Source organism: Lycium ferocissimum, chromosome 9 (assembly GCF_029784015.1).
Source record: "Lycium ferocissimum isolate CSIRO_LF1 chromosome 9, AGI_CSIRO_Lferr_CH_V1, whole genome shotgun sequence".
NCBI lineage: Eukaryota > Viridiplantae > Streptophyta > Magnoliopsida > Solanales > Solanaceae > Lycium > Lycium ferocissimum.
In genome coordinates this window covers 500282-513242 of record NC_081350.1, presented here as the reverse complement: position 1 = coordinate 513242, position 12961 = coordinate 500282, and the positions used below count along the sequence as shown (strand labels likewise).

Sequence of the window (12961 nt, the reverse complement as noted above, 5' to 3'; positions counted from 1 at the left end):
CAAAATTCCACTAAGGGTAAAACGGAAAAAAAAAAAATTAATTGTGCATTGAACTTCTAAAATGACAAATAATTTGAGGCAACTATTTTTAATAACCACCACAAATAATTTGAGACGGAGAGAGTAATAGTTATTCACGTCCTTTGTCTTCTATTTTGGGAAACCCCGCAGGTTTCGGTCGCTCTTGCCGTAAATAACATAATATTTGCCTAACATGGAGATCTCAATTTTTAATACTTTTGACTAGAGTTTGAGCCAAGGAACAATTGAGAGAGTAGATTCCATTTATCTTTAGGAGTTGTATTCTCTAACTCTCCTTTATGGAGTAATTTTTCTTAATGGGAACTTGATTATGATTTAGTTTAGACTTTAGTTCTTTTTGTTTTTAATTTTTATTGCCTGTGGGCTGTGGCTGACATTTGACAATACATTCCTCGAGTTTGGTTTTATTGTATTCAAGAGAAGTAACAAAGTGGATCATACACTTGAATTAATTTCCCTAATTTATTTTTTCGATAGAAGAATCTACTACAGGAGAGTCTTTTTAACTCGTCTATTCAATAGAAGAATTGGTTGTAGAAGCAACTTTAGATTATTGGGATATCCATGAGGAGTTCTAATAATCCTAAAATCCGTCACTTAATAATTATACACGTGTTGAACTCCTAATGTGTTTCTAAAATCATTAGGCTATAGTTTTTTTTAGAGAAGACTTAGTTTAGTTGATTTTAGGGATACCCGATTATTATATTTAAGAGAGTAATCAACATTGACGATCCAAATTTACTTGTACATAATTTATTTTACATGTATAATTATTTACTCAAATGCTTATTTTAATAATTTGATATTAATTTACTAAATTTTATAGTACATGAGTGTCTATACGTACGTGCAATAATGCTCGTGCCGAAAAATTAGTAACTAATAAATGTTAATTAGAAAAAGTGTTGTGAGGTTCTTTTGTGATTCCATTTAGAAGACATACTTAAATCATTTATTTCATATGGCAGAAATAAAGAGTATACAAGATGAAATCAAACCGGTGGAAATTAGAATTCAGATGCCCATATTTTCCCGTTCTTGTTTGCTAACAAAAACTATAAAGCAATGATTAAATCACTCATCATCAAATTGTCTAATACATTTTGATACAAATTCTTCAATATTTTTATCAGACGTTCCACCTACGTCAACAGCTTCCTTAGCTAAATCCTTCCATTTGAGTGCATTTTTCTTCATTTCTTTCCCTTTATCTCCTTGTAACACTGTCCTTACACATTCCTCAATTTCTTCTCTTCCAACAATCCCTTTGTCATTAACTTTAACTCTCATCCCTACACTCCAAACATCTTGTACAAATTTTGCATTTGTTGTTTGATCAGTCCATAGTGGCATTACCACCATTGGCACTCCGAGACTCAATGCTTCAACTGTTGAATTCCAACCACCATGTGAGAAAAAACACCCAATTGCCTTATTAGATAACACTTGTAATTGTGGACTCCACTTTATTATTAATCCTTTCTCTGAAGGAATTTCCTCAATGAATTTTTTCGGAATTTTTTCTTCATCACAAGTCCTAACAACCCACAAAAAGTAGCTAGTTGTTGCTTTTAATCCCCAAGAAATTTCTTCCATTTGTTTCTCATCAAATGTGGACATACTACCAAAAGCTGCATAAACAACAGATCCTTCTGGTTTGGTATTTAGCCAGTTGATTGTAGAAGCATCCACTTGGAATAGATTGAGATCATATTCAATGTCATTTTCAACTCTATTGTCCATATAGAAAGACGGCAACATTGGCCCTATGGTCGATAATGCAGTGATTTTTGACATTGTGTCTGCCACCTGCAATAAACATTAATAAAAAATGAATTTAACTTATATATATTCAGTGATAACATATATTTAATTGCTATATTAATTACTTCCTCTATCCCAGTTTATGTGGTATAGTTTGATTTTCAAAAGTCAAAATTTTTAATTTTGACCGTGAATTCAGATATAAAATCTTTAAGTTTTTTGAAGTAAAATTTACATATTTAAGAACTACGCGAATAGTATTGTAAGTCACAATAATTAACAATTCAAAATATTTCAAAAATATATGAAAAAATCATGATCAAAGAAAAACTGTTTTACTCTATTGAAGGGTGCCACATAAATGGGACAGAGGGAGAAATGCATTTTAAGTATGTTATTTATTGCATTTTAGGCTTTGAAATTCAAATAGTTATCTCTAATGTAAAATATATATACCATTAGCGCATAAAAAGTTATCTCATAAAATAACTCTTTGCTAGTATCCACTACGTACTCTCCTTTCTAAAATAATGACAATTTTGCTTTTAAAAGAGAAACAAGAAGTGCAATTACACCATTTAAGCGGAAGTATATATGAGAATGGGTTATAAGATGTAGGAATATTCAAGTGAATTGATGTATGCTTTATAGACCAAAAATAGAAACAAACCAAAGAGCTTTAGTTAGTTGCTAGGGATTGGCCATAAATAGTACTAGACTACTAGTCTACTAGTACTAAGTTTGAAACTGACCTCTGCTTCCAACTTGTAGAATGAGTTCACAAATACATAATCAGCTTTGTCCACATTCGTAAACTGATTCAATACCATCTTAAAATAGGCTGGATATGTGCCATGTACGTAAATGAACGAAGGCATATCTCGAAGTTCGAGCTCCGGCAATCCCGGAATCTTCACAGGAGTTGAAGAAATTGGCAACATCAATTTTCCATGATGAACATAATAGTATATATAGTTCACAGCACATGCTTGAGAAAAAAAAGCAAGCTCCAATTAAGCCATGTTCTTTAGCTACATCTAAAGCCCATGGCATGAACGCATCATAAACGATGCAAGTTATAGGAAACTCAGTCTTTTCGTATTTCTTGATAAGATCGGCTAGGGTTTTTGAGCCGATTTTCTCAAAGCATTCGAGGTAGGCGGCTACGCTCTCAGCTTCAGCGTAGCCGCCTTCATCGAAGCCATCAGAAACCGCGTCGATACCGACGGTACCCGAAATTGGACGCATGGAATTGGAAATGAAGTTTGTAATGGCTAAAGTTGTTTTTAGACCTTTGGAGACTAAACGTTTGCAGAATTGAAGCATAGGGTTTATGTGGCCTTGGCTTGGATAAGGAAGTGCCAAAATATGAGGTCCATACTTTTTGTTTTTCATCACCTCCATCTTTCTTTGTTTGTTTCTCTTTTTGTGGATTTAAGTTTTCCCTTACTGTGTCTTGTGCGAGGAAAAGATATATTTATAGAACTAAGGACAAAGCAAGGGGAAAAGTACACAAACTACCCCTAAAGGCAAAATATTTACCCTAATCTACCCCATACATTTAAATAACACAAATACCCGCACAACTACAAATTATTACCCGTGTGCCCCTTCCCAATCTTGTTCTCAAACTAGTGCAATTGTCTACGCATCGCGCGGTCTTTAGAAACATTAATAAATTTAAGGAATAATACTTTTATATGTTTAGCTGAGATAAAGAAGAATTGATATATCTACTTACATATATAATTCTATAAGTTAGTCAACTCAGTAATATGAGTATTTTAAATCACTTCCAATTGCCATGGATGCAATTTTCATACTTTAAGCAGGATACATGTCACAAGCTGTAATGTTCCAATTTCTATAAATGAGCCAATTAACATATGGAAAGTTGATATGTATATCCTAATCAATTAGCCTTTTAATTTCTTAAAAATGAAAAAGAGTTTGAGTAATAATAATAGAATTGGTAATTGTAAGTGTGATTCCGTTGAGAAAGAGAACAGGAAAATTCACTACGTGATGGGGAGGAGAAAAGTAATTAAGTTAGCTCGAAGCATTGGCAAGACTTAAGAGTTCAATCTCGCATCTATTAGGTATCCTCAAACTTTGTTATTCAAACATATCACCTCACTATCAATTAGAATTAGTAGGGTTGAGTAATGTAATAGGATTGATAGCGTAGTTTAAGTAATTGTAATAAAATTAATAGCAACAACCATGTTCAATGATTCATTGTTGTGCAATAAGCATTTTTGAGAAATGAGAAGAATGGACGATTGGACACCACCAAAATCTATCAAAAAAATCTTCTAGCTACATGCAAAAGAAAAAATATATTAATAATAAATAAGTAATTCAGACATTACTCATTGGTGCCCAAAGTATAGTTTTGACCAAACTATAAATAAATTCTCACTTGAACGTTGGAGGTATCACCCGAGCTTTGTTTAGTAAAAAGTACTTTCCCTAATCCGATTTGTATTACACTATACCACTGGATATGATTTTAAAATATACCTTTATAAAAGGTTTTACCACTGGTATTGTTAATTTAGCTTTACTATCCTAAGCCAACTTTCCCATGTTTTGCCATATAACGTAGCAAGTATCCTAAGTCTAAAAAATTAACATAAAAAATGATCCACCTTAGGGTAATAATGTAATAAACCCTCTCACGGCCGGCTCACACGCGACTATAAAAATACATATATATCATGAAAATAATACTAAATAAAAGGTTTGTCTGGATTTTACCATTCGGATATGATAAATTTATGCAAATGCACATAACTCTTACATGAAAGGTGTAAAATTTGTAATTTTATGCCAGGGAAGATTTTTTTTTTTTTTGACGTTATCCAATATTTGGTTGATTATCAATCCAACGCGCACATCATTCAACAAATTTAAGATTTTTTGGATTCATAAATTAAAGTAATTCACTCTATTTATACCATGGTCTTAGCTTTATTTTTTTTTTTAAAAAAATAACAATGTATAATGAACCTGCCAAAAATCTAACCATCTAAGAGGTAGGTATGTAACTATATACAAATCTCCAAAAACTCGAATTACACAGGTCAAAAAAGACGGCATGTACAGATTTTCCATTCGCTTTCAACTCCTATTGGTTTTGTTTTTGTTATTGACTTTAGAGCTTTAATTTATGGTATAAGGCAAAATACATGATGAGACTTTTGGGCTTTTTGATTAGGTAACTGATGCTTCTTATTTTGCTACATATTCTGAATGTAAAGTACAAGTCAAATCTGTTACAATAATCACTTAAGGTGGCATTATTCAGAGTATTAATGATGGAGACTTATTGCTACGTTTAAATGAGCTTTATGAGGCTTTATTGTCCATTAGTTAGTAGAATAAATTAACAAAAAAATGCAAAAAATGGTGAAAATGTTAAAAAAAAGATAAATAGGAATGGAGGCCATAGAGAGGTGCCGCATCATCTTATCTATGCCTAGCTTTATATATAGATTTGATAGATTGATGCTTCGGTGATCCTTCGTGGCTTTCCTACTTTGTTTTGTTTTTTGTCTTTTCCTTATTTTGTTTTTTACCTTTCTTTTCTTATCTTTTTAGTTTTCGTTTTAAAGATAAATTAAATACAAAGAGAAAATATTAGCTAACTATTTTTACAGTAATAAAAATATAACAAAATTTAATAATAAGACTACAACAAAAAGTGATTAAGAAAACACTAAGTCACTAGCTTACTTATTAAAATTTATATTAGAAAATATATTCTTGCAATTTTTTATTTTGCAAATGAAAATAAGAGAATTATATCGAAAATATCAAAAAACAAGTATGATTTGGTAAAGAAAATAAAAAATAGTATGATTTGGTAAGAAAAATAAATTAACAAAAAAGGAGAAAAAAGAATTAAAAAAAATGATAAATTAAAAGAAAAGAAGAAAAGAAAGAAAAGGAATAAAAAAATAAAAAAGAAAAGAAGAAAAATAGACAATTATCTACAAAAGCTACAATGGGTAGAAATGATAAATAATTTTGAGGGTATGAAAGTAAAGGGAGCATGAAAGGGTAATTATTTTGTGTGTAAGGGACATTAGTGTTCTTTCCCCTGAAGCAAGAGCTTCTACACCAACTCCGGCAACGTTTTCTTTTGTCACATAGTTGGATATTTTTCATTACATTAGGTAATACGAGTAATTTTTTTTTTAACATATTTTATTAAGAAAATGTTGACCACATATGCGGGGAATAACGGGTAAAATTTTGCTTGCACATAACGAGGAAAAATATTACTTGGTCTACAAGGATTAGTAAAAAATTACATAGTTGAACACTACTCGTATATAATAATAAAGAGAATCTTCTTCTTTTAAAATTCATTTCATTAAGGGCTTGTTTGGAAAGCCACCCATGTAATTGGAATTTAGTGTAATTAAGTGTAATTATACAGTTTGACATATTTGTTAGGCCAAGTAATTACATGGTCAACTTGTAATTGGGTTTAATTAGGAAGTGCTAATTACATTCTCCAATTCTCAAGGAAGGGTTGACAATTGTGTGTAATTACAGAGTTACTTTTTTTTTTTTTTTAATATTTCTATTATTTTAATTACTTTTTTTAAAAAAATATTTTTTTATATTATTTATCTTTTCTTTTGTTTCTTCTCATTTCCTGCCCAACCTTTACTTCTTGCAATTCCATGTAATTCCTCGTATTTTTCTTAAATTTTTTTCTTATTTTCTTCATTTAACGTAACTACGTTATTATTCTAGTTTTTGAAATTACACTTCCTAATATTAGAAAGAATGAGTCATTAACAAACTTGACACATAACGAGTGATGTTATTAAAGTAGAATTATGTTGTTGAATGAGGTTATAGACTTATATATGTTATCACTTTCTTTTGAATTATATTTACTAAAGTTATGTTGGAACTTATTTTATGTTACGTTGGAATTTGACATAAAAGTATCATGTTAAACATTTTTTTTTTTTTTGGATTTTGAATTTAGGTTATATTATCGATTTCAATTTATTTGCTTTAGTACTATTCACTTGTTGTTTTACATTGCATGTTGTTCATTTTTCACTTAAAATTGATAGATTATTTTTTGTCAAATATTTGAATAATGCTTTGACATTATATGTATAAATATTAATTTTTTGTCAAACATACAACCCATGATGTTCTTACAAAATGTATGCTTTTAATTTTTATAATTAATTAAATTAAAACAATTATTAATTTGAAGAATATCTAAAATTACTTTTACAATATTATTTACAAATATGTGATTATTAATTAATATATTTTCAAGAAGCAATATGTATCTTAAATACTTAATTTAATATATCATTTATATAGGCACATATTAGTCAAGTATTAATTTTATTTTTAAACTAATCTAACTATGTAATTACAACATGTGCAACCAAACAATATGTTTATAATTACACTATAATTACGTTATGACAAACAAATATGTGCTCATAATTACTACCCTAGTAATTACACCAATTCCAATTACCATGTGGCTTTCCAAACATACCCTAAGTGTCCATAGTTTGGCTAAGACTTGGATATCTTAGCATCTTTAATGAAACTACTACAACATAGGGGGGGATCTAAACTTCATCGCGCGCGCGCGCACGCACACATATATATATATATAGACACACACACACACTAGTCTCTATAAACATGTAGTTGCACGTTATTTTCAGACAAACATTATCTCTATTATGTTATTCAAGAGAAATATTAAATACCTTAAGCAAATGAATTTACCATTCATTTGTAACTATTATTTCCCTCCTCCTAGTTTTCCTCTGATCAGAATGCAAACTACATCTGAAAAATAAAGAATAAGAAAAAAAGATAAACTACATGTGACTGACAAAATAATTATAAGTAAATTAATGAAAAAAGGGAAATTATATTTAACTCATGTAAGTTACTGAAAGGGATATGCCAAATAATGCTCCATTTGTGGATTTTGTTGCATCTTCCAGAAAGAGGAAATTTTTGAAAAATTTGAGGTCGAAAATAGTTGTTGCATTCCTCAGCTATAGTATAATAATTGCAAACAATATTTCCAACTCTTTGTTCACGGATAAATAGTTAGAGTCATGATACTTCACGCGGTCAGTTATGATTATGATGCAGTGACTTTTGCTTTGTTCTAATGAATCTTTCCATGTTAAATTGGGATGATTAAGATGTATGATTGGTAGAGTTGAGAGAGAATTGGGAATTTTCTGGTTTCATTTTTATTCAACTGAAGAAGAAAGAGAAAGGAATCCACTACATATATCTTTTGTCTAACTAACTTAACAAACTAACTAACTACTTATTAATGTGGGACCCATAGTAACTAACTACCAACTAATAGTAACTAACTACCAACTAATCTATTCCAATACACGTGATCACTTCCAATACTCCCCCTCAAGTTGGAGGGTGCAGAATATCCAACACTCCCAACTTGTTCATCAAATATGAGTGTTGCTGCCTGCTTAGCCCCTTTGTCATCAGGTCTGCTTGTTGGTCATCTGTTCTCACGAACTCAGTCTTGATTGTTCCTTCCTTTATTTTGTCTCTTATGAAGTGACAATCAATCTCTATGTGTTTAGTACGCTCATGATATACTGGATTTGCTGCTAACTGGATTGCTGCCTTACTATCACTCCAAATTGTCACTGGTTGATGTATTTGTACTCCTAGCTCTTTAAACAACCCCAGCAACCAAGTGACCTCTGCTACAACCGCTGCCATGCTCCTATACTCGGCTCGGCCGAGCTTTTGGACACCTTTGTTGTTTCTTTGATTTCCAGAGATCAATGACTCACCAAACTTCACCGCATAACTCGCACGGATGGACCTTCTGTGGACCTTTGGTTTGCATGCCGCCAATCTCGAGTCACATGTCAACTCTTGTGTATGTTGTGATCTAAATATAAGGCCCGTATTTTTGATATACCACTCTAATAGCTGCCTCCCAATGTGACACTTTTGGTTCTTGCATAAACTGGCTCAATGTCTGAACTGCAAAGCTAATATCTGGTCTTGTAATGGTGACATATAGGAGTTTCCCTATTAATCTTTGATACTTTGAAGCATCTTCCAGGACTTCATCACCCTTAACCTCAGCAATTCTGTCATGCTCCACAGTTGTTAGCTTGTTTCCAACCTCTAGTGGTGTGGCAGCTGGTCTTGTGCCTGCTAGGCCCATTTCTGATATAAGCTCCAGTATGTATTTCCTTTGATTAAGGACAATACCAGGCTGTGATCTTAAAACTTCTATTCCAAGGAAGTATTTTAGGTCCCCCAGGTCCTTGACTCTAAAATCATGATGCAAAATTCTCTTGGCCTCTTCTATAAGAACACTGCTATTCCCAGTGATGAGTAAGTCATCTACATATACTAGGATTATCACAATATTGACACCTGATTTCTTTGTAAAGAGTGAGTAATCATGTGGACTTTGTGTGAACCCTGCAGCTACCAAGGCATCAGTCAACTTTATGTTCCATTGCCTTGATGCCTGCTTCAAACCATATAAGGACTTTAGCAGTTTGCATACTTTAGTCTCCCCCTGTCTCTTGAATCCCTCTGGTAACTCCATATATACTTCTTCATAAAGGTCTCCTTGCAAGAATGCATTGTATACATCCATTTGATGAAGATTCCAACCCTTTGATGCTGCTAGTGCAATCACAGATCTCACATTTGGAGAGAAGGTCTCATGATAGTCAAGGCCTTCCTTTTGGCTATACCCTTTTGCCACTAGTCTTGCCTTGAATCTTTCAACATCTCCATTTGCTTTATACTTGATCTTATACACCCATTTGGAACCTACTGCATTCTTCCCATTTGGAAGATCAACAATCTTCCAAGTATGGTTTTCTTCTAAGGCCTTGATTTCCTGCTTCATGGCTTCTATCCATTTTCCATCTCTTGAAGCTTCCTTGAAATTTCTAGGCTCAGACAGATTAGAGAATTTGGCCAAATAGCTTTTATACTGGTTTGATGTTGCTGCATATGACACATATTTGTTCATAGGATAGGTGCTATTTCCATCATGACTAGCATTGGAAATATAGTCATTTAACCATCCAGGCCTTTTAGTCATCCTAGTTGGTCTTTCATTAGCAACAGGAGGAGTAACATCAGCCTGCAATGGAATTTGTTCGACTAAGTCCGGCAATGATCTTGCATGATCGATAATATATCTCTTCTTGCACTACTTCTGGTGTATCTGCCACCTCTGGTACACCTGATGTGATTGTGGGAGCAACAGCATGATCTTCAGTCTCAATGCTATGTCCACTAGCTCCCTTGTCAGGTGAGAGTGTCCCCCTTGCTCCTACTGTTGGAGGCTGGTGAGGATAAACATGATCCTGAGAATCATAAGAAGAGGGAGCTGGACCTAGTTGAAGAAAAGTGTCAGGACCTGAATCTGAGGTGGTGATAAAGGGAAACTCAGTTTCTCTAAACACCACATCCCTGCTAACATAAAACTTATTAGTGGATAAGTCAAGTACAATATAACCCTTTTGTGTCTCTGAGAATCCCATGAATACAGCTGCTTTGGCTCTAGAGGCAAACTTGTCTGATCTAGGTAATGTAGTGACAAAACACAGGCATCCAATTATTCTGAGATGATCAAGAGAAGCCTTCTTGTGAAACAGCATTTCATAGGGAGTCTGACCGCCAGGGCAGTTGATGGTAACCTATTCATGAGATAAACTGCAGCCTTGACACAAAAGCCCCAATATCTAGTAGGAAAGTGAGCTTGGAATTTGACTGCCCTGGCCATTTCTAAAATCTGTCTGTGCTTTCTTTCAACCACCCCATTCTGTTGGGGTGTGTAAGGGCAACTGCTTTGATGAACTATGCCTAAGCCATGTAACAACTCACAGCATTGTGAATTAAAAAATTCAGTACCATTGTCAGACCTAACAGTTTTGATTCTACAATTAAACTGAGTGTTAACATAGGCAACAAACTGTTTCAAAACAACAATTACTTCAGTCTTCAATTGCAACAGATAAATCCAAGTATATCTTGTGTGATCATCAACAATAGTGAGGAAATAGTTTCTTTTATCAAATGTAGGAGTTCTATAAGGACCCCACAGATCTAAATGAATCAACTCAAAAGGCTTATCAGCTCTAGAAATGCTTAAGGGAAATTGCATTCTAGTTTGCTTTGCCAAGGGACAAATCTTACAATTGTTGTGAACATTGTCATCAATCTTATTTCTGAATTCTACCATAGTCTTCATAGTGGAGATAGAAGGATGACCCAGTCTCCTATGCCATAAACTGCATCTCTCATCAGCAGCTGCTAGGTAAACTTGTTTTAAACTTCCTCTCTGCTCAGCATGATCTTCACCTGACCCTTGAAAGATGTACAATCCTCCTTGTAGTCTACCAATCCCCTTCACCCTCGCCACCTTTACGGACACACACACGATATCGGGAAAAAAGTTGACTGAGCAACATAATTCCTTGGTCAATTTTGACACTGACAATAGATTGTACTTAAAATCAGGTACAAATAGCACATTTGATATTTTTTCCTTTCCAAACAGTTCAGTATATCCTGTATGTGTGATTGGTACTGTGTTTCCATTGGGCAAGTGCATTCTTAATTCCTTACTAGCATGTGTACTATGTATGTTCTTTAGTAACTCCTCATTGGCAGTAACATGGTGAGAGGCACCAGAATCAACTATCCACTCACACTTTGCTAACTGAGACATCAGACAAGTTACAGTACCTGTCATATGAGCTTGATATTCTTCAGAGTCCTTGCCATACATGTTGGTGTGCTGCTTGTACTGTTCTTCTGAGGCATAATGGCCACTTTTGTCAGTTTCACCTGCATGTTTCCTTTGAGCAAAATCTGCATTGTTAGCAACTGCAGCATGTGTCTCTCTTCTCCATCCCTCATTATTGTCTCTTTTGTATCTATCCTTGTATGTGTCCTTTCTCCATCCTTCACGGTGGTTGTTGTACCCTTCATAGTTACCTCTCATTTTTCTGTTAGGTTTGTTATCCCTTTCTGAAGGATATCCAATGATCTTATAACAATCATTCTTTGTATGATTTCTCATATGGCAATTCTCACAATACATGGAGCCTCCTCCCTTGTAGTTATCATTTCTCTTAACCTGCATTGCTATTGGATTAGATTTCTCAGCATTTGCCTGCTGACTTTCATCTTGCACTATCAAGGCATAAGCCTGATTCACAGTTGGTGCAATAGACTTCATCAAAATTTGCCTCTTGGCCTGATCGTATGACTCGTTTAAGCCACTCAAAAACTGCATTAATCTACTGAAACTTTGGACAACCACAATTTGGAGAAGGAGCTATCAGATCAGACTCACTCCACAGTTCCTTCAATTTAGAAAAATACACCGACACTGGATTAGTTCCTTGCTTAAGACTCGCAATTGCTGTGTGCACTTGAAAAATTCTCACACGATTCACTTTGTCAAAACTCTCCTTCAAATCTTCCCAAACTAAATGTGCATCTGATGCATAAACAATACCACTGAGCAGATTTTCCGATACTGTGTTCATGATCCATGAAAGAACAATCGCATTGACTGTCTCCCATTGTTCATGAAGCGATTCATCAAATGACTCCTTCGTGCATGTTCCAGTCACAAAACCTAGCTTCTTCTTAGCTAAGAGAGAAATTCGCATGGCTCGACTCCATACTCCATAGTTTTCCGATCCGGAGAGTTTCACCGGTGCTAAAACACATCCCGATGTGTCTGATGGATGCACATACAAGGGATGACCATGTTCTACAGCTGTTATTCCACTCGGTGATTGTGATTGCAGAGAATCAGTGGTTCGATTTTGGCTGTTAGTCATTGTTCTTCAATTGTTCTTCGAGATTCTTCAACTTCGAGCTTCACTGATCGTCAATTCTAGGGTTCCGCAACCCGCTCTGATACCATGTTAAATTGGGATGATTAAGATGTATGATTGGTAGAGTTGAGAGAGAATTGGGAATTTTCTGGTTTCATTTTTATTCAACTGAAGAAGAAAGAGAAAGGAATCCACTACATATACCTTTTGTCTAACTAACTTAACAAACTAACTAACTACTTATTAATGTGGGACCCATAGTA

General features: G+C 33.9%; 1 protein-coding gene across 1 annotated transcript; it reads right to left on the bottom strand.

The window, feature by feature from the left end:
• Nucleotides 1-974: 974 nt before the first annotated feature.
• LOC132029501 (UDP-glycosyltransferase 74F2-like) lies at nucleotides 975-3311 on the bottom strand. Its single transcript, XM_059418746.1, is given in 3 exon segments — nucleotides 975-1854; nucleotides 2562-2813; nucleotides 2815-3311. Coding segments are annotated over 3 exon segments (1386 nt in total). The 5' UTR covers nucleotides 3214-3311; the 3' UTR covers nucleotides 975-1119.
• Nucleotides 3312-12961: the final 9650 nt, after the last annotated feature.